The 20,718-nt window shown below is 41.5% G+C and overlaps 2 protein-coding genes across 5 annotated transcripts in view; one reads left to right on the top strand and one right to left on the bottom strand.

Annotated features, from left to right (window-relative positions):
* MOB3B (MOB kinase activator 3B) overlaps positions 1 to 18,496 on the bottom strand; it is an 85,979-nt gene extending 67,483 nt beyond the window's left edge. For 3 of the 4 annotated variants that reach the window (XR_007630552.1, XR_007630551.1, XM_050329415.1), the window contains exons 1-2: positions 18,363 to 18,496; positions 1,160 to 1,256 (exon numbers count right to left, since the gene is read on the bottom strand). The gene's annotated coding sequence lies outside the window, so the exon portion shown is untranslated. The remainder of the gene's footprint in view (positions 1 to 1,159; positions 1,257 to 18,362) is intronic. The other variant, XM_050329416.1, reaches the window with a different exon arrangement.
* Positions 11,106 to 20,242, top strand: LOC126647054 (interferon omega-1-like). Its single transcript, XM_050328912.1, has 2 exons — positions 11,106 to 11,485; positions 20,020 to 20,242. The coding sequence occupies exons 1-2, from the start codon at positions 11,106 to 11,108 to the stop codon at positions 20,240 to 20,242; spliced, it is 603 nt and encodes a 200-aa protein (XP_050184869.1).
* The last annotated feature ends 476 nt before the right edge of the window (positions 20,243 to 20,718 follow it).

The raw sequence follows: 20,718 nt of genomic DNA, 5'->3' as shown, positions 1-20,718 counted from the left end.
CCAAACACATTCTATATGCAGACTTTGGCACCTTTATTTAACTCAGCTTGAACCTGCTCAACAAAACAACATATGTCCCAATTTCCACTGAATAATGGTGTTCCTTTGGATCTAATAGATTCACACTGGAAACGAAATGTCTGGACATTTGGATGCCAGAAAAACGGATAGCACAAACCTAACGTCTTCTAATCTCTCACAAAGTTTTTTTCTCTGGCCTGCTAAGAAACTGTACTGTTCTTAGAGTCTCAATGTCATTAAACTAGAATAGGCATGTCATAATTAGCACACTCAACTTACAAGCATAGCAGAAAACAGTAGAAGTGGAAGATGCCAACTCAAGTTACTGGAAAGTATATAAACATGACTCAGATTTTTTGGGATAGATGAAAAATAATGAATTTGATTTACTTTATGAGTTCATCTTTGCCTCTTGCAAGTACTCTAGTCCTTCATCTAACTGCACAACAGTTACCTTTTCTTCACTGTCTTGTTTCTTAGCTGTGGAAACTCCACCACTTTCCAAAGGAGAAGCAATATTTCAGACTGAAGAGATTTCTATGGTATTGCCTAGGATAATTATCTGAAAACAGTGAGTTCTGAGAAGGAAAAAGAAAAATGGTATCAAGGGGCAAATTTAGTTGATGAGAGAAAATGCAAAACCTCCTGAGATTCCAAGAGCCAGACTCTTTTCAACATAGCACATCTGTCCATCAATGAGTGATTAACAGGGAAGTTACTGATCTACCTTGGGACATCTAGAGTAAAGTTCTCTGAATGTTTGAACATATTCAGGTGATTTCTGTACATCCTGTATGTAGGTTTGGCCTCTACCACAGTGAATGTTTTTCTGGAACTAAGTCCTTTGGAACAGGGAAACAAAATGCATCCTCAATCTAAATTATCACTATCCTGTTGAAGGCATAAATCAGTCATCCATTTACCATTAACACTGCTGGTGCTGACAACAACAAACCAAGGAAAAAAATAATTTAATCCAGGAAATTACTATGTTCAAGACCCTGTTATAAATAACATGCATTATATTTATAAAAATATTACCTATAAGTGTACATATAGGGCACATAAGTGTACCCTATAAGTGTACATATTACTTATAAGGATATTCCTTAAAATAAACTCCTTAGAAACAGCTTACCATTTATCTTCTTTGCTCAAGATCCAGAGGTGTATGTATCTCTTCCCAAATCTCTTTACAGAGATGCAAAGAATTAATCCTTCAGGTCAAAATCTGTCTAAAAGAAAAAAAAAGTGTATCAGTGCCAAGCACTGAGTGTTGGGAGTTTCCCTTCCTTCTTACCCCATGCTGGAGTTTGAATAGGTGCGTCACATAATTATTAATTGCTCAGTAGGCAGCAACAGTTGTCAACACCCTCCCTGTGGAGAACTTTGAATTAAGTTGCTGTATAAGAGACAGGAGAAAAAAAAACCAAAAACACACACAAACAAAACAAACCAGAAATCACACACCAAGTTAACCAATCATCTCTTTGATCCTCAATCATCTCTCTGTGGATGAAGTAAGACCTCTAAAAAGCAAAGTAGCCCACAGCAAGGAGACAAGAGAGTAGAAAAACCCACAAAGCCAGAAGAGCACTTTCCCTTTACTTCTCAAGATACACTTTAAATGTAAAAAAATGGGAAATAAGCAAGAGAAACTTTACTCTTTTAGCACCACAAAAATTTGATGCAGGTTATCTGGAAGCTACTTCTCTTCATCACCTTGTCATGAACACAAGAGTTTGTTGACAGAAAATGTGTTGTTAGTACCGGAATTGTGCAAGTATTTGTTTTCCTATGATGTAGACTGTGAAGGACCTGGATGACAAGTCAAGGATTTTTTTACCAGCTGCAGGTAATCAAAACTGACACATCTGCTAAAACAATGGTGTACTTCATAGGTTCACCTTGTAACACCTTGTGGTTTAGAACCTGCAAGAGAAATTTAAGTTGCTTCACCCTTCAATACAGAGGTGTTGCATAGCAGATAAATCCTGCTGCACGAACAGCAGCTCCGGGCTGTACTAATTATAACGAAGTTTTAACCTCATCAGTATGTTGTTACATAGTAGGTAAGACCCTAGGAGAAGATACAAGTAGGCCAGCTGACCCAAGCTAACCAGATACAAAAGCCAAGGTAAGGAGCAGGAAGGGGGACATTCGTTGTCTCCAATGGCTGCCTCCTGAGGAATCGTCATGTGTGCTGAAGTCCTGTTTTGCGGGAGTGGTTGGACATCGCTGCTGATGGGAATTAGATAAACTGCCTTATCCCAACCCATAGGTTGTTTTCTCCCCTGTCCAGCAGGGAAGGGGAGTGATACAGTGGCTGGGTGGGCACCTGGCATCCAGCCAAGGTCAACCCACCACATCAGCAAACTTGCTGAGGTTGCACCTGATCCCGCTGTGTTTGTCCCACTGACAAACATTTTGAAGTGTGATGGGCCCAATACTGACCCCTGAGGGGTCATCACTGCTATCCACTTGGCCATTGAGTTGTTGATCACAATTCTTTGAGAATAACTCATCCAGACAATTTTTTTATCCAATGAGTGGTTCATCCATCAAATCACAAGATATTCTGAGTTAGAAGGGACCCACAAAGATCTTCCAGTCCAACTCTTAACTGAATGGCCCACAGGGATTGAACCTGCAACCTTGGTGTTATTAGCATCATGCTATAACTAACTGAGCTAAGGTGATGTTAATAATGTTAATGTGGAATAATATTAATGCACATTTGTAGCCTCTAATACTCATACAGCCTAATATATAACACAGACTGATTTGTATCTAGCATCAACCCTGTAAGAAAGAGGTCTGCAGCACACATACAGTGGCCAGAAATATCAGGTTTTTTAGCTTTTCGTTGGTTTGGTTTGAAATGGTTTTGATTTTCTCTACATTCTGTAACCATTCTCACATCCAGATACCAGAAATGAGGAGTTGAGACACTTTGCCACACTAATGCTTCCCTCTGTGGATGTCGCAATGGGACAAGATCACATGGCTGCTTCAGGTTGTCTTCTACACAGCACAGGCTCTAAACTCAGAATACCAGTTTCCAGCCTCTTAGTGTCATGTCTCCTTTTAAAAGCAGGTCCTCCTCCCATACTTACAGACATGTTCTTCCAGTCATCCCTGTGTGCCAGCACCAGCTCTATCCTGATTTGCCATCAAGATTTGATGACGGCAAAAAATTGTCATCATCACCACCATCATCAAAACTTGGAGAAAGGGAAGAGGATTGGTTTTTCAGTCAGATTAGTTTCCCAAGCTGACATATTCCTAAGGCCAAAGAAGAGAGAAAAAGGACTGGTTCTTTGGCTCTTTTGGTGGGAGCTAACCATTAGATCAATTTGGTTGTGCATGGTAAAACTTCACCTTAAGTTTGATATCATCTGTGCTCTATTAGAGGTTTGCTCCCAGGAGTACTTTGACTGACAAAGATCTCTAAAAACACTTTCAGCATGAAACATTTCCTCTGTAGTTGGGGGTAAACAAATCAGTGGAGCCTTCCCTATCATTTTACTGGATTCTGTGATTTAGATCTAAGGGTTTTTCACATGCTGGAGAAGAAATATAGTGATGCATGTGCTCTTCCCAGAAAGAAGAACCAGGAAAACTAAGCAAATCTAGTATGGCATTTTAGTTTCTTACTTCACAACACAAAAATTCAATTTTAACTGGACCAGCACTAACTAGTACAAGTAAGAAAGAATTAGGAACTTTGTATCTCCTATCACTGTCATAGTGTTTTCATGACTGCTATTTCACTAGCTGCCAAGATGACCTTTTTACAGACGGATGAACAATAATGGTAGTCTAACTGTTTATTACAATTGATTGCAAGCAGATGAGAACACTAGAGTCACAAAAATCTAACACAGAGTCTGACAGTGCAGCCAGATGGAAATTCCTTTGGAAAGTCAAACAGTCCTTCATGCAGGAAAATACTTAGAAATGGAGTTTATTGAGAGGGCATACTGCTCTTCAAGTACAGGTCACAACAGAGAAGTGTATTGACCAGCTGCTTTTTAAACATGACCAGTCCTTTGTATCCCTTAATTTTCACATGCTTTTTGCTTCCCAAACGACCCAGATCCATTCCTTTCCCTGCCTTTGGTTTCTCTCATAAACATCCCATAATAGGTCCTTTGTAATCCCTAAATGCTCTTCCTCTGCATCTGCTAATGTGTTGCCTACCTCCAGGTAGCAAATTCAGGAAGTCTGTGAGGTGCTTCAGCATTGACTCATCTTAATGCATTTGTCTCCCAAGTCATGGAGGTGAAGCTCCCCCAGGACAATGCTGCAAGGGGCCTTTCCTCAGTATCCTTCATTTGCTTTTCTGCCTGACACTGTGTCCCTGTGCTCCTTCAGGTTTGTAGAGATAAGGTGATGGCTCCTGTGATAGGGTTGGGGGCAGCTGGGCAAAGTGTTACTGAGGCTCCTCCACCTGCCAGTGTTTCTCTGCTCTACCTTGTGGAGCACAGCCAAGTTTTTATCACACAAACTAATGCAGTTTCCCACCATTACTTCTTAAGCAAGAAAAGAGGGCAATACTGAGAGAAACAAAGACAATCCAGAAATTACTGTAGCCTCTTTCTCAGAATCTAGGGTTATCCGGAAGCAGAACTGATTTGCATTTATCGGGCCTCAGCCATTTTTTTTCTCCTTTTTTTTCAGCATTTCCTCACAATGCTTTCACTAGACAACCCTGACAAAGAGTCTGGGTAAAGCTGAATAACTCCCAAGTCATGTAGTAAGTAGGTGTATTAACCTTGTAAAGATGCAGTTAAAATACAGGAAAACTAAGACACTTTGAACTTAGGCATCACTTAGGTGAATTGAGATCTGGAATCTCAGTTCCATTCAGTTGACTCCTAGTCTTTTGTCCTAGACCTGTTGCTTCACCTTTAACTTCTGAACTTTTTTTCAGCTCCCATGTGAGCCACAAAATGTTTATGTCCTCATCCTCTTTGGCACAAAATGGGATCCACAGTCCAAGTGTTCTTTAGCCTTCACTGAAGCATGACAGCCTATGAGAGCACAAGAAGAGATTCTGATGCTCACACTTGTTGCAGACATACAAACTCTTTAATGGAGTGATTTTAAAAATCACTATTATTATTAAAAAAAGCCCAAACACAAGACCCAACTAACCCCAAAAAAACCCTCAAAAACCACAAAAAACCAAACCAAAACAACCAACCAAAACCAACACAACTCAACAATCATTCTATCTCACTAGAAGAAAAAAATGGTTATTTCAGCAACTCTGGGTCCCCCTTGACCAAACTCCAGAGAGGCGTTTTGGAGGCAAGAATGTAATATAAAAGAAGAGCCTGAAGCACTGAAACAAATGCACAGATGTATTGCTTCTGACTCACTTGTTCAAACCACTCTTCTCATTCTCACAGGCAACGTATTTCCATACTTGCAGGGAGCGATTAAGAAAGGTCCAATGTGGGGTGCTTGGTCTCAAGGGCAGTGGTTTGCTCTACAAGATAGAATGTATCTCCTTTCTCTGTTTTCAGGGAAGAATTGTTTTAATTTAGAACATTGTAATCTTCATATGGGTCCTCAAATATCCCCAAAGTAGGGGGGTTAAACACAGTATTCTGCAGAGACAACTCAGCTACCCTGGGAAGCAATTGTCTTCACTTGTCCCTAGATAAGGAGCACAAAGCCAACAGGTCTCTGATCCCTACCACTGACCTGAAGGTTCTTACACAATGAATATATTCATTCATCATCTACAATTGTCTCATACTGCTTAATCTTCTCTTGAAATTTTAATTTTTCTTCACAACAACCAAATAGCTCATGGACCACCTATGAAATGACAGTGGGAGGAAAGCAGAATAACACTGTTGAACAGCAAATTAGATCAATTTTTGCCATGGGGTACTAAGCTGTTTCTCATGTTACTTTAGTGGATGAAAGTAGTGGTCCTCACTCAATTTAAATCAATGTTCCATTTAATGCAAAAGAGCCATGCATACGTACACCAAATTAAAAAGACATCTGTCACAAATCCATGCACTAATTCTGCCATAGCCTTCTTGTTTCTCTATCCAGTCTTTCAAACACAAAGGTATCCTTCCTACAATTTAATTCATAAATTAACTTCTCTGAAGACCTCTGGGTACAGATAATTTTTGACAATACCATAATATTACTACAACATTAGCATCAGTAGGAGCAAAACAAGAATATCCAGGGGAGAATTACTACATTAGTAGGATCCTGGTGTGTAACTGCTGAAGTCATCCTACAGCTTGCTAAAGAAACTGCTTATCCATAGCAATCTTTCACTCTGTCAGATTATAGCAGGTCCTCCCAATTCAACAGGATTTATTTTTCTTTTAACAAAATACATTCTAATCTCATCTTGGAATTCCTTTATGGCTTCCATCTAGTTTAACCCCAGCTGGCAACTAAGTACCACACAGCCACATGCTCACTTTACCCCGTTCCCCAGTGGGAAGCAAAATCAGAAAGAAAAGTAAAACATGTGGGTTTAGATAAGAGCAGTTTAATAAGTGAAAAAATTTTAAATAATAATAATAATAAACAATAATAATGAGAGGAAAAAAACCAAGACAGACAAGTGATGCACAGTACAATTGTTCACCACCCACTGATCAGCCTGTCCTGGAGCAGTGACAGATTTCCAGCTCTTGTCCAACTCCCCTCAGTTTATATACTGGGCATGATGTTCTGTGGTGTGGAATATCCCTCAGGCCAGTTTAGGTCAGTTGTCCTGCTCCCTCCTGGCTTTTTTTGCACCTGCTTGCTGGTAGCATACAGGAAACAACAGTCCTTCCAAAACATCAGTGTGTTATCAACATTATACTCCTACTGATTCTAAACCACAACACTATACCTGCTACTAGGAAGAAAATTAACTCTACCTCAGCCAAAATCAGGACAATATCAAATATTCCAGAGCTTCAACATCTTCAAATATTTTTCAAATATTCCTGTAATTATGTAGGCTGAACAACATAACAGTAAATCACTTTGGTTCACTTTTAGATTTATCAATCCTTAAAGATACCCACAAGAAGAAAAGTAAATCCACCTTATAACTTCTGCTTATCTTAATGTTCAACCCAATTTTCTTTTTCAACCATTAGTGACTTCTCTCTCATGCTGTGATTACAGGAACCAGGTAAAAAGGTTGGTACAGCACTAGAGGAAGCCAGCAGTACCTAGAAACATGGCATATTCAGGGACCAATCAAGCACTTTCATTTCAAGCCACAGTGCTTGTACGGCACTTTCTCAGAACTGTAATTACAAAAGGCTGAGACTGCTTCAGGTACTTGCAATTAACCTGCTGGTGGCCACCGCCAGTCCTACTACAATGTGTCCCAAAGACACGGCAGCCACAGGAGTACTCTGGTCAGACGTCCGGTCCTGATGGTGGGATATTTTACTACCAACCCAAGTGAACTCAGTCTCCTTGACAGCTTGTTTTTATGGGAGTGATGTCCAGGTGCTAGAAAGATTAATTACTTGTGAGCAGAATGGTCTTGTTAAGGTTTAGGGCTTGCCATGCTTTAATGATCTCAGACCTAGGGGGAGGTTAGCAAAGCTTGGCCAGTAGGATGTACCCCTGATAGTGGATACAAAGAATGTAAAATTTATGGGCCACAAGGACATTTAATGGCAATACTCCCAAGATAAGGAAGTAGCTAACAAAGCCAACTCGGCAACGGTCCTGAGTTCAGCTCTGGGCAAAGGGCAGTTCTGGTAAGGGGAGATCACGATCACCAGTTCATGAACCACTTACTCAAGAAACCCATCAACTCAAAAGAAGAGAAAGACTCAGCACGCAGCCTAATTAGAAGTGAGAGAATCATTTAACCAACAGAAGAAAGAATACTAATTAATAAGAGAACTATGTAGTAAAATGTCTCTATTTGCTAAAATGTAAAAATAGTAAAAAGTTTTTATAGACTTTACAGAAATTTTATATACTCACTTTGTGGATTTGCCACCCAGCACCCCTTTCTGCACAGAACTGTAAGTACCTTAACTCTGTGCACAGACCAGCCTCTTGCACACTAGGTGAAATTTTGGGACAGCAGTCTTAGCGACTTAGGTGAAAAAGCCATAAAGCCTTGCCTGGATCATCTTGCTGCCCACCCCCGGCAAAGGAGGATTGGTTCAGATAGGACTCTGACCAGTTTGATCGGGGACTCCATGGAATCTTCTTCAGCTTTGGGGCAGTAAGCAACTTCAAGGTGCAACACTCCAGAGGAACTGGAGCAAAAGTGGGGTGAATTCCTGGACTGGTAAGTATCAAATTTCATTTTGTTGTAACTGATCAGTGGAATCTGTACAGGAAAACTGCAAGCTCTGTGTAAATCAAGTCAGAAGAATCCGTAACAGAGGCTGTGATTGTACACAACAGTAACAATATATGAAGGGGGGAGGGGTAGTCCTATCTTTGCCAGCACAGGGTCGGAGCGATGTGTAAGTAATGATGGGGGTCAGAACTGGGAAATAAATAAATGCCTATGCTTTGGAACTGTTCAAGCAAAACTGTGTATGAGAGAGAGTGCCTCTCCTCTCACTGCTGACAAGGAGTCAGAGTAGAGTGTAATAAAACATTAGTACTGGAGGTCTGGACCTAAGAATAAAGGAGTTGAGTAATTCTGTACTAGCAAACTAGTCCACAGTTCCACCCTGTAGCCCTTTGGGTTGTATTTTGAACAGCTGGAATAAGTTGTGGAAGATCCTAAGACTAAAGATAAAAGGAATAAACATTGTAATCAGTGGTGGACACCTTTTAAATTGGAAAATGAAGAAAACAGATTGTTAGAGTTTTATATTTTCTTAGGATCAGTATTATTTTGTTGCTGACTTGGTAAATGGGGTGAGGTTTGGTTTATGTTGATGCTTTTATGACACTGTATAGAGATCCAGGTATTCAGAAAAAAGTGTATGTTGGGAGGAGATATGTCGATGCCATGTACTAAGAAGGAGAAAAAAGAAGATTGTATGTTGCGAAGGGGATGAGTTGGAAGACGTGAATGTTACTTCCCTCCTTTTCTCCCCATATAACATTGGGGTGAGGATGGATAAAGAGAATACGGATCAAAATAAAGAGCATATGGGAAGAAAGGATTTTAGTCCTGTTGCAAGCTAGACTCGGGGACATAATCAGCCAGTAACACAGGTGTCTTTAGAACAAGCAATGGGGGCAAAGAGTCTGCCAGTTTTTGTACATGCCCTTTTTATTACTTTGGATTTGTTGAATTTGAAGCGATCTGTGGTTTGTACTGACAGAATCTTGAAGAAACATATCAGCTTTCAGAAACAGTCATGCTAACTGAGGAGATATGTAGGCTATACTGAATACCTTTTTACTGTGGGGAAAAAAGAGAATGGTATTACAAAGGTGAAAGAAACAGAACAGGCTGGGGGGTTTGGGTTGTCAAAGGCCCCTGCTCACCCTCTGCCCCCCCCCCCCTCTACTTTTGGTCTGAATCAATGTGCTTATTTGTAGGCAGGAAGGATGGTTTAGAAGATGTAAAGAATTATGATGCTGGAGAATTTTTTACAACAAATGAGGGGGGCTGGGGGAAAATATCAGGGAATCCCCATCACACCCTCTAGTTCCAATAAAATCAGGGAATGAAACAATAGGTTTTGGATTGATAGCAGAGCCATACATTCAGTAAAACCTATCCGCAAGGGTCTGCTAAGTAAAGTTATAGGACCAATTGTTGCAGCAATGGAAAAAAGAGCTTTATAGTCATTCTTACAATTCATGAAGTGGACAGTTGGAGATACTAAACTGAACTCACAAGTTTCTATATGCCAGAATGCCCCCATCCATTGTAGGATGAGATTTATTATGTAAGTTAAATGATCAAATCAGAAAGCTCTGCATCTCACAAGAAAGGGCATGGGAGGCTTGAATCTGTTTACTAATGACCCAGACCTCAGAGGAACACAAGGGTCAGAGGGAAAAAGATTTAAAAGCAATAAACCAAATAATGGTGGAAAAATACTTATTTGATTGGTTTAGATTTAAAAGATGCTTTCTTTTCCATTTCAGAGGATGAACAGAGCCAGACTCTTGCACACCAGGTGAAAAGATTGATTTTGGGACAACCGGAGGAGGCTTCAGAACAAGAATTTTCTTACTCTGAAATTTAAGGAATTTTCTTACATAAAAGTATGCTTTTTTTAATGGTTCTGAACATTAGATTAGATGGCTGATTCATCAAGGCATAAAGTAGAACAAAGCTTCTCTGAGTAGTAAACTATCAGAGATTTTGGAGAGAAAGGCTTCTGTTTTAAGAGTTGTACATTTGTTTTCTTTTTACCAACATAGTGACAGCAACATAAGCCCCTAGTGAGCCAATGCTTGTGTCAATAACAGGGTTATCTTCTAACAAAATTTAATCCACTTCCCAAACAAAACAATTTATCCTAACAAAAAAGACATTTGTTCTTAAAACAATAAAATTACATCTTGCTTTGATCGCCTATCTGTTAGCCAGGGATGTGATTTTTACTGTTTTTGCCAACTTCAGCATAAAAGTAAAATTTCTCAGCACAAAACATGACTGCCTGTTCTAATAAGAATACAAGAAGATGAAATGCCCTTACCAGATTCTAACTGGCTAATCTGCCCATGTCCTCTGATTCACCAGATTGACTGACTTATCCTATTTTCAATTAAATAGTCAAAGTAGAAATGAGTAAACCTTTGCACTTGTGTAGAACTGAAATAAACAGTAAACCCTGGCAGGACCACAGTTGATACAAAGCACAATTCCTAGAAAATGAGTAATACCCAGCATGTCACACAGAGGAAATAAATTCAGAGATGTGAGAGAGAAGCATGTAAGCAAGACAAGACAACCATGAAACTGAGAGCTTACAACTCTGCATAAAGGAAAGGAAAATAGTGCTGACTGCTTCATCAGCATGACCATCTTGGTTCAGAGAAGCCTACTGCAAATTTGCATTATATTGGCATTGTACATCAAAAGCTCGCATCCAGTTTGCGTTTTCCAAGGAATCAAAATGAACTACCACAACATGAACTTACTATGGAAAATGGGTGGTTATTTATCTCAACAATGTCTCAATGAAACAACTGACTTCAGATTTCCCACGGAGATTACCAAGATCACACAGAACAGCAGAGTGATCATCTACGAGTTCCTCCAACATATCTTCCAACTATTTAGCAAGAATCTTCCTATTGATGCTTGGAATACAAGCAAGATTGAGAAATTCCAAAATGGAATTCATCATCAAATTGAAGAGTTGGAGACATGTCTGTCAGAAGAGCAATCAAAAGTAAGAAACAACTTTCAAACATGGATCCTTAAAAGCTCTACATACAGCATAAAAAAGTACTTTCAAAGAATCACCAGTTTCCTACAAGATAAGCAATACAGCCACTGTTCCTGGGAAGCAGTCCAAATGGAACTGAGAATGTGCCATATAATTTTCGACAGTCTTATAAAAAAAAACCCTACACGAAGAGGTAAAATCTACGTTTTGTTTCTTTTTAAGAATATAATAATTTTCCCCTTATTGATAGGTTTTTAATTTCCAAATTTTAATAATTTTCAAATTGATAACTGGGGTTTGTTTTCAAAAAATATTCAGTTAAACAAGTAGAGTACTCAATTGAAGGGGCACTTGGTATCACCACTTCTGTAGAAGATAAGATCTTTAAAAACGTAAGTGAATATTGCTGTATTCTCCCTTTGCGCTATAAAAAAAGGTTTTGCAGTCTGTCCACAGAATATGACAACAGTTTTACAAACAGAAAAATTTGCAGGTGGACACCTCATAGATTTTATTTTTGCACTACTTCACTAATTCAGAAAAAAAAGTACAAGATGTAGACATGCATAAGGAAGACAGATCTTTCTGCAGCCTTGTTTGCTACAGAGGTCTTGACTTACAAAGCAGGTGAGAATTTAACACAGACCTTTTCAAACTCAAAAATAATGACAGGTAGTCCTTGCAAGTAAGAAAAGTCAATTCCCAGCTTTGATGCTTTGATCCTTATTTTGCAAGTATACTTATCTCTATATCCTATGGATATATATATATGTGTGATATATATGCACATAAATTTATATACAGGTTTACAGCATATTCAATAGCTACAGCACAGATTTTCAGGATATGTTGATTCACAATCCTATGTAAAATATTTATCCGTTCTATGTACTTTAAGTTCATAAGCAGACAAGCTTAATCTGAATAGAATTACTATATGGACACAGATGCTACCAAATTTCTTTCATTCCTCTCTCACCTTTATTTCCTTCACTCAGGATGAAGCAAAGCAGTACTTCAGGTTATCATCTTCATCAGTTTAACTATTACTGAAGACACTCTGAATATCCTGGGTCTCAGTACCACTCTCTAGACATTAGAAGACTGACTGAATGAGTTCTGACACGGATATTTTTATCATAAATGAACTGTGTCAAATTTGAATGTAAGAGAAAAAGAGTTAAAGTATTTCTGTGACTTCTCGGACTGGGGAAGAAAAAGGAACTACTCTGAGGAGAAAAAATTCAGCTGTTACCATTATCTGAGGACAGAACCTCAATATTTTGCCTGAGAAGTTTCAGGGCTGGACAGCAACTTTGGTGCCATGCCTTTCCTTCATTCAAATGAAATATATATCTTTAAATCCCTTCCCATTTAGCTATTATAATGGAATGGAATTATTATTTCTGGTTCCAGGAATGTAACAACAGGATACCTACAACTGCCTAATTTTAGGCACTAATTTAGACATTGGGCTAGAGAGATCAGGTCCAGCAACTCTCCTCTCACATGCTCCTGTTTTACAGAAACGGGGGATGAGGGAATGGGTTTCAGACTCCTGAATATAATCCTTCTTCCAATCACCAACATTATATCTCTGTTCTTAACTGGTTTTTTTAGGGAACATATGATCAGTTTGGCACATAGGTAATGTTACATTCCCAACAACCTTGTTAATCAATCTCTGGAATCTGTTTTATTAATTTAAACACTTTGCAACTATGTTGACACCACAGTGATTTTTGATGGTAGCAAAATATGTTCAACTACACATAAATCTGAATTTATTTATTTTTTTTTTTTAACTTGCTGCTTTTAGTGTTTGGTTACTGTGGGAATTAACATGGCCCAATTTTGGATATTAAGCTTAAGGAAACAGATGAACCAAAGCTCATGAACTTGAGGTCTCCCTATGTGCAATGCAGCACACAAGATGATGTCAGGTTGTATGTACGTATATCTGTGTTGGACATCCTTCTCTTTGCTCAAATCTGCACTTAAATTCCAGTCTCTGAAAGGCTAAGAGTTAGCACAGACTTCAGCAGATATGATGGTCACAACTTTCTACATCCTACTAGATTCTATCAGTTCTTCATGAGATCACAGCATGTTTCAATTAGGTAATGACAGCACTATGAGCAGAAAAAAACCCCTCCTTGGACAGCGTGGAAACAGTCACTTCCTTCCTCTGCACTTCTGGGGAGGTATTCCATCAATCTAAAGCAGATATGCCTATTAACTTGCATTTTTTATTGTCAATTGTGACTTACATTTCAAAATGCACAGAGTTTTTTTGAAGGGGGGAAATAGAGACCTCATTAGGTGATAATTGGGAGTATCCAGGTAAGCTTAACCCACTGATATCAACTAAGCATTTATAGGGAACAAGTGTTTAAGAACTGTTTATTCTAGCTCTCTGCAAAAAATCTCTTTTACAAGTTGAAATTAATTGCATCTTACAGAAGAAAAAAGAAGTAACTGTAATAAACACTATTTTCATATTTCTCACCTGGAATTCAGTGTTAACCCTCAATGAGGGTACATATGCAACTTTCTCTTCCTGTGGAAAGAGTTGCACTTTCTGAGACTGAATAAGGTCTTCTATTATTTCAAGTCAAACAACTTTAAATCTTTACTGTTTTTCCTTACATGAGTACTTAGAAATGAAGTACTGCACTTTTCTATAAAAAAAAATTAGACTGCTGTTGTTACATGTAACTATTACAATTAAACTTTTTGTAACTTTTGTAACTTTCGTAACTTTCTGTCCTTACTGTAACTGGTGACCCAAAGAAACAAAATCACGATTGTACAAGAACATGTCTTCTTTTAAGTGTTTTAGTTTGTTAGTTTCGATACTCCTGTGGATAAACACCACTTCAATGTCTACCTTAATGAGGCACTCTAATATCATGCTAGCAGATACAACAACAAAGGCAGAAATAAAAGACACTAAAATGAGAAAATAAAAATGGTATTCGAAACTCTTAGAATTTGCACAGCAATTCAAACCCACTTAACATTTCTTTAAAGAAAAAGTGACTACATTTCAACATCCTCTAAGTGGACAGCTTTTGACTTTTTTCCTGGGTAAAAAAAAAGAAAGTCCGTATTTTGCTGGAAAGTGCCATCTGATATGGTCACTGCTGGCCTTTGTACCATACTGTATTGGTCAATGAAAACTTGAAATACAGACAGTTGGGAGACTGGAAAAGATAAAATGCAATTCTTCCACGATGTAGAGCTGCAATAAGGCATTAATGACCAGAGGGTCAGAAATAAAATGGAACTTTCTTACAGCCCTCACCCACATTTCTTCAGTTTCAGCACAATGAGAGTACCACCCAGCCAGGACCTCGTGTCAAGCCTCCCAAAAACTGTTTTAAATGCTTGTTCAGCACTCTACTCAGTCTCTGATTTAGAGACTGCACTCATCTAGCTGACAGAATTTGCTTTAAAACGTTAGAGCTGTATAATTATGATAGATATATTTTGAGAGGTTTTGTTTTGGTTTTTGTTTGTTTGTTTTTCGGGTTGTTTTGGGGATTTTTCTGTTTGTTTGTTTATATCCAAATAGTAATGAGTGTCAAATTACACACACACACAAAAAAAAAAAAAAAAAAAAAAAAAAGGCCACAAAAATCCAGTTTCCGGTAGGGAAAGAAAACTCCTGGTTTTAAGACCAGAGTGGACCTCTACAACCAAGCACCTGAACATATACTGCATGCTATAGCCACAGAATTTACTAAATTCTTTCCGGATACAAAACCTGCATCTTTTGATAGCATAAGGGCATATTGGATCTTCAAAATAAAAACAGAAAATCTTTTTTCATCTGATTGTATTGGTGTGGCAATGAAATGCCCTCAACAGCAGAAGCACCACATATCTTGAAATAAAACTGAACACAGATTTCCTAGATCAAACATATCTTAGAACATCTTAGCCAGAGAGCCCCCTGCTTTTAAAAAGTTTTGTTCCCATTAAGCTATTTGATTAGCCTAAGTCCCCTTTTATGCTTATGGGGTAAATTAAACTACTACAGTGATGGTTCACAAGACACGATGACCCAGTTTTATATCCTCTCTTCCTCCCTTCCCCGCTTTTCAATCTCACATTCTTGTGCTGCTTTAACACTTGTTGCACCTTTTCCTGAGCTCCTCAAAACAACAGGAACTTATAGAAAAAAAAATTCAAACAAGAAAATCCATACTTTTGTTCTAAGGCAAAGATCTCATCATTGCTAGGCTTTGCAAACAAAGATTTGAGAAGGCAAAGATCTAAAATCAGAGAAAAATGCCCACTGCATATAAGAACCAGAACAAAAACCAAAGAGGAGCATGGCAGCAAGACTGGGTAACAACACAGAATAACAGTGAGCAAAACCTCTTCTACTCTTCTTGTCTGGTCCAAACTCTTTTAAAAGAGCCTCTGAGTTACTCTGTAGATGACTGAGTCATCTTCAGGCATACCTGCAGTTCATTTGTAAGCATTTTCCCTTTAATATATTAATATGCTAATTACCCATCACCAAAGCAGCTTAGTGGACCAGTAAGGTGGTAATTTCTCAGAAGTAAATTAAAATTCTACACTACTTAGCATTAAAATTTCAGTTATATGTTACTCATTTCAGCTTTCTCTCTTCACATTATCTGCACAGGCCTGTTTAAGTCTCTGGCTCAGAAGAGGCTCACAAGACACTTATCTGTCAAAGGTACTACTGAAGCATCTAATCAATCCTGAGATAATACCCTAAAGCAGAAGAATGAAAGTAACATTGTGTTTCATTTATAAAATATTCCATCTGAGATCTGTTTACCTAATTAGTGATAAAGACCGAATATTAAACAAAGTACCACATTTTTCCCTGTAACATTTTTAAACAATTGCTGTTCCAAAGCACTCTGTGATCCTTGTTCTCAGCGCACTTGGACCTCTCTGCTTCTCCTAGTTTCTGTTCCAGAACACAAGTGCCTTCCTCAGGGACCCAACAATGCCAAGTACTTTGCTGGCAGTTGATAAAAACCCACTTATCAGCAGAGAAATACCAGCAAAGGAGCTGAAGTGATTTGGTCCAGTCCCAAGTTCCACATCACTCACTAATGTGCTCTAAGCAGCACCAGCTACTACCCCAACACACCAGCAGACTGAATAAAATCATAATTCCAAGATACTTGATGACAAGCAACATCGCGCTATTCTTCACCCACCTCATTTTCTCTTCAGCACTTTCTGGAACTCAATATTGCTTTACTGTACCTGGTCTACCTCGAATTCGTCTTCTTTCTACCCCATACCCTTCTTTCAGATGTGCAGGCTCTCTGTTAAAAAAGAACAGTTGCCTCCTTTTTTATTTTTTGTGCCAGGAATGCTCCTTTCTGTGCCCCATGACATGCAGAAGTACAACTGTTGCAAATGTTGGTCCACTCAGAGGAGTCTGCAAATCTTGAGTAACATCCTTTGCTGTGGAAAGGGAAGAAACAGGTTCTCCTCTACTTACTGCAACACATCTCCAGTCTGAGATGTCCAGAGGATTTTCTCACAAATATCCTTTGTTATATACAGATTATATCTGCGTTTAAAGTACAACTAAATGACTTGGAGAACAGAAACACCATCCTGTTGTTGTTTACGTAAGAAATCACTGCAATATAAGCACAGGTGGCAAGGATCTTCAAATACAGTTTATCCACCTGATAATCATCCAGCTAACTTGTTCTTGTTCCAACCTGGTTTAGGACAAACACCTGTATCAATCAGAATATTTTGCTTATGAGAGCTGCCCACAAGCAGCCCCAGAAGATGTTGATATGCCCACCAAAATGGGAGCAGGAAGGCCTGTACATCTTTAAATGCCAGTTGGCAGTGGTCTTGCCAGAAGAAAGACAGATGACCTGCAGGGTCAGTTTCAAGTAGGACTCTCCAGGAATCTCTGCCAACCAGGTTCGCTCTATGTTTGCATTGCAGCTTTTCTTTTTTTAAGCCAACAGCATGCACCTCTAGGGTTTGCTACTCCTTGCACCAGCCATTACTCATTTGTCCATAACGAGCCCTGGGTCAGCCTCTGAGAAACCAGCTGTCAGCTTATCACATTGTGATGCTGCAAAGACTCGCAAAGATTTCAAATATTCAGTTCCAATAGTGAACAAGGAGTTAAACACAAACCATTTTTCCTTAAGCAACCTTGCAAACTCGCCACAACTAACAGAACAGGCAGATCAGGTGCATGGCAGGTTTCCTGACAGACTAACTTCGACCCCAAGATTAAAGGAACTGCAGGAAAATTGACATTTTTAACAGGCTGAGTCTCAGCGTTTGCCACGCCAGAATACAAGCTCCTGCGGTGCCGAGCCTCCTATCCCTCTGCTCAGCACGGGTACAACAGGAGCAGCACGCAGGGCTCGGACCTCCCCTCCCTGTGCCAGGGCACGGTGCGGCAGGGCGGCAGGAGCTCGTCCCGCTCGCTCCCGGCTCCCCCCGTGTGGCAACAGGTCCGCAGAGCCCGCCGCTCACCGGCGAGACTGAGCCGGCTCCTGAGGCTCTGCAGGTAAGCACGCAGCAAACCCACCTCTGGAAGACGGGCTGGGCAAGGGAAAAAGGGGAGCACTGAGGAGAGCGCACCTTCGTGCGGGCTGCGGGCCAGCCGGGGGCTGCGCGGAGCCCCGAGCGCTCGCAGGCACCGTCCCACCCGCTCTCACGATGCCCACCTGCTGCTCCGGCCGGGACCGCAGCGCGTCCCCTGCCCCGCCACCTCCTGAGGCCGGCGGGGCAGCGGGAGCTCCTTCCCGGAGGGAGCGGGCACCGGCCGTGCCCCCCAGCGCGGCGGGCCGGGCCGCCTCCCCGCGGGGTCGGGAGGAGCTGGGGAGCGGAGCCGGGGGGACACCTCTCCTTGGGCTGCGCGGAACGGGGAACGGGTGAGCCCGTCCCGCTGCCGGCGGGAAGTTTGCAGGCGGCGGGACCGACCCCTCCCCACTCCCCCGCGTGCGCCGCCCCGACCCGCCGCCGCCGCCGTACCTCGCACCGCTCCGGGCGCCGCCGATGCCCCTCCAGGTGCCTCGCCCGCAGGACAGCCGGGGAAGGGACGCCACAGTCCGGCACGGCTCTCCCGCGTACCACCGGCCCCGGCGCAGCGCTGCCCGGCTGTGCCCGGCCCGGCACTGTCCGCCCCCGCCCCGCCCCGGGCGCCGCCCCTGCCCCGCCCCGGGCGCCGCCCCCGCCCGCCCGGCCCGCGCTCCCGCGGCGCAGGGCGGCCCCTGGCGGCCCCCGCGGCGGCGCGGACATGGCGGCGCAGAGCACCTGCAGCTGCCGGGGCACCAAGGCGGGCCCGCCACACTGCCCTGCGGCCGAGGGGCTGGCCCCGTCCCTACGGAACTGCAGAATGCCCTGGGTTGGAAGGAACCCAGAAGGATCATTGAGTCCAACTTCTGGCCCTGCCCAGAACACCCCAAGAATCACACCATGTGCCTGAGAGCGTTGTTCAAACACTTCTTTAGCTCAGACAGGCTTGGTGCTGTGACCACTTCCCTGGGGAGCCTTTTCCAGTGCCCAGCCACCCTCTGGGTAAAGAACCTTTTCCTGACTCCCAACCTAAACCTCCCGTGACTGAGCTGCATGCTGTTTCCTCACGTACTGCCACTTAAGCGGAGTCACTTGGTCACAAGAGTGGAGATCTGTACCTGGCCCTCTGCTTCCTCTTGTAAGGATGTTGAAGACCACAGTGAGGTCTCCCTTCAGTCTCCTCCATGCTGAACAGACCAAGTGACCTCAGCCACTCCTTATACAGCTTCCCCTGCAGACAATTCACCATTCATTGCCCTCCTTTGGACCCTCTCTAATACCTTAATATTTTTTTTATGTTGTGATAGCCAAAACTGCACAAAGGAGTGAGGCCTCACCAGTGCATAGCAGAGCAGGACAATTACTTCCCACAGCTACCAGAAGAGGTCTAATTCCACACTATACTGTGCAGAGTTTGGGGAAAAACTTAACTCCAGTTTAGGCAATGAATATGGAACTTTGACCCAACATGGAGCCTCTGTAACAATAGCAGGAAAAACTCAGCCCCCATGATCCCCTTTCACAGGGCTCCTCACAGACACAGTGTTCTGTAGGAGTGTGCCCTCTGCAGCAGTATCCCTGCTCATGTGGTGGTCATCAGCATACACCATGGACCACAGTCCCTTACCTCAGGGTTGGAGGATAAAATAAGTAATAGTATCCATGTTGCTGTTTTATCAGCTAATGGGATTTTTGGTTTATCTAACCCATGGCATTTAAGGGAGTAGGTTGATATACAACCATTTGTGTAGCGATATCTACCTTCACAGTTACATTGATTTGATTATCTCTGTAGGGAAGAAAACCCAACAATAACACACATTCTGCCAGCTGACTATATATATATACAGCTTTGACAAAAAGTCCTTTCTTTTTCATGCCTACAAAGATTTACACCTTCCCATCTGACCCATCTTTTCACTGACAAACAAAAAAAGGCAGGAGGTGGGAGGGAAGAAAGGGAGTAACAGCAGAGACCCAGTTCACTGCCACCCAACTAAAAATAAAGTGGTTATATGCCAAACTCTCTGTTCTTAAGTGGAGAAATTTCAAACCCAACAGCAATGCTGACTGAGTTTGGTAAGTCCTGTTTCCACTGAGTGAACAAAATCCAAATCCTCCTGTTTTCAAGCAGCAGAAACCTACAAGGAACCATACACCCTAATGAAGATGCAAGACAGAATCATGCAAAATTGAAAGTGTTCTTCTGTGAACAAGAGCACCATGGCAAGCAGGGACAATCATCCCTGTGGATGGTCAGTCTGACCTCTGCAGGAATCATATTGCAGAAGGTACGAGGGAGAGAACTGCCCACTGTAAAGGTTTGGAGAAGATAGCAGCAAGTCAACAAGGTTTGTTGAAGACCGGCATGCCTCCTTTCCCTCTGTGAAAGGCAAAGGAAGGTGGCCTTTCTTCCCTGCTGTGGACCCAACTGTCCCATCATGGAAGGGCCCAACTTCTTTTTCCTTTCACATGGGAGATGAAGTGAAGTAGCAGTTCCCATGACGCAGAGGAAAAGCAGAACCTCAGCTGGCCTGAGTGAAGGTGAATCTGTGGTCTCTCGGGTGGGAGCTTGGTTTAGGAACTATTGTCTGCCACACCAGAGAAGAAAAGGTGAACGGGTAACTAAGAAGCTACAAGCAGGTTGTGACTGGGGTGAGAAACTGAGTTGCTTGGAAGGAAATACCCTATTGTGACTGATTAACTTTTATTTCTAAACATGTGCAAATAAAGATAATGCAAGTAACCCTTGCACCTTCGCAAACACAGCAAGAACTATCTGAAAAGCCACCCTTTTTGACAAAACTTTTTA

This window comes from Myiozetetes cayanensis, unplaced genomic scaffold (genome assembly GCF_022539395.1).
Source record: "Myiozetetes cayanensis isolate MyiCay16 unplaced genomic scaffold, myiCay2020 scf4, whole genome shotgun sequence".
Classification (NCBI taxonomy): domain Eukaryota; kingdom Metazoa; phylum Chordata; class Aves; order Passeriformes; family Tyrannidae; genus Myiozetetes; species Myiozetetes cayanensis.
This window is presented reverse-complemented; position numbering and strand designations above follow the sequence as displayed.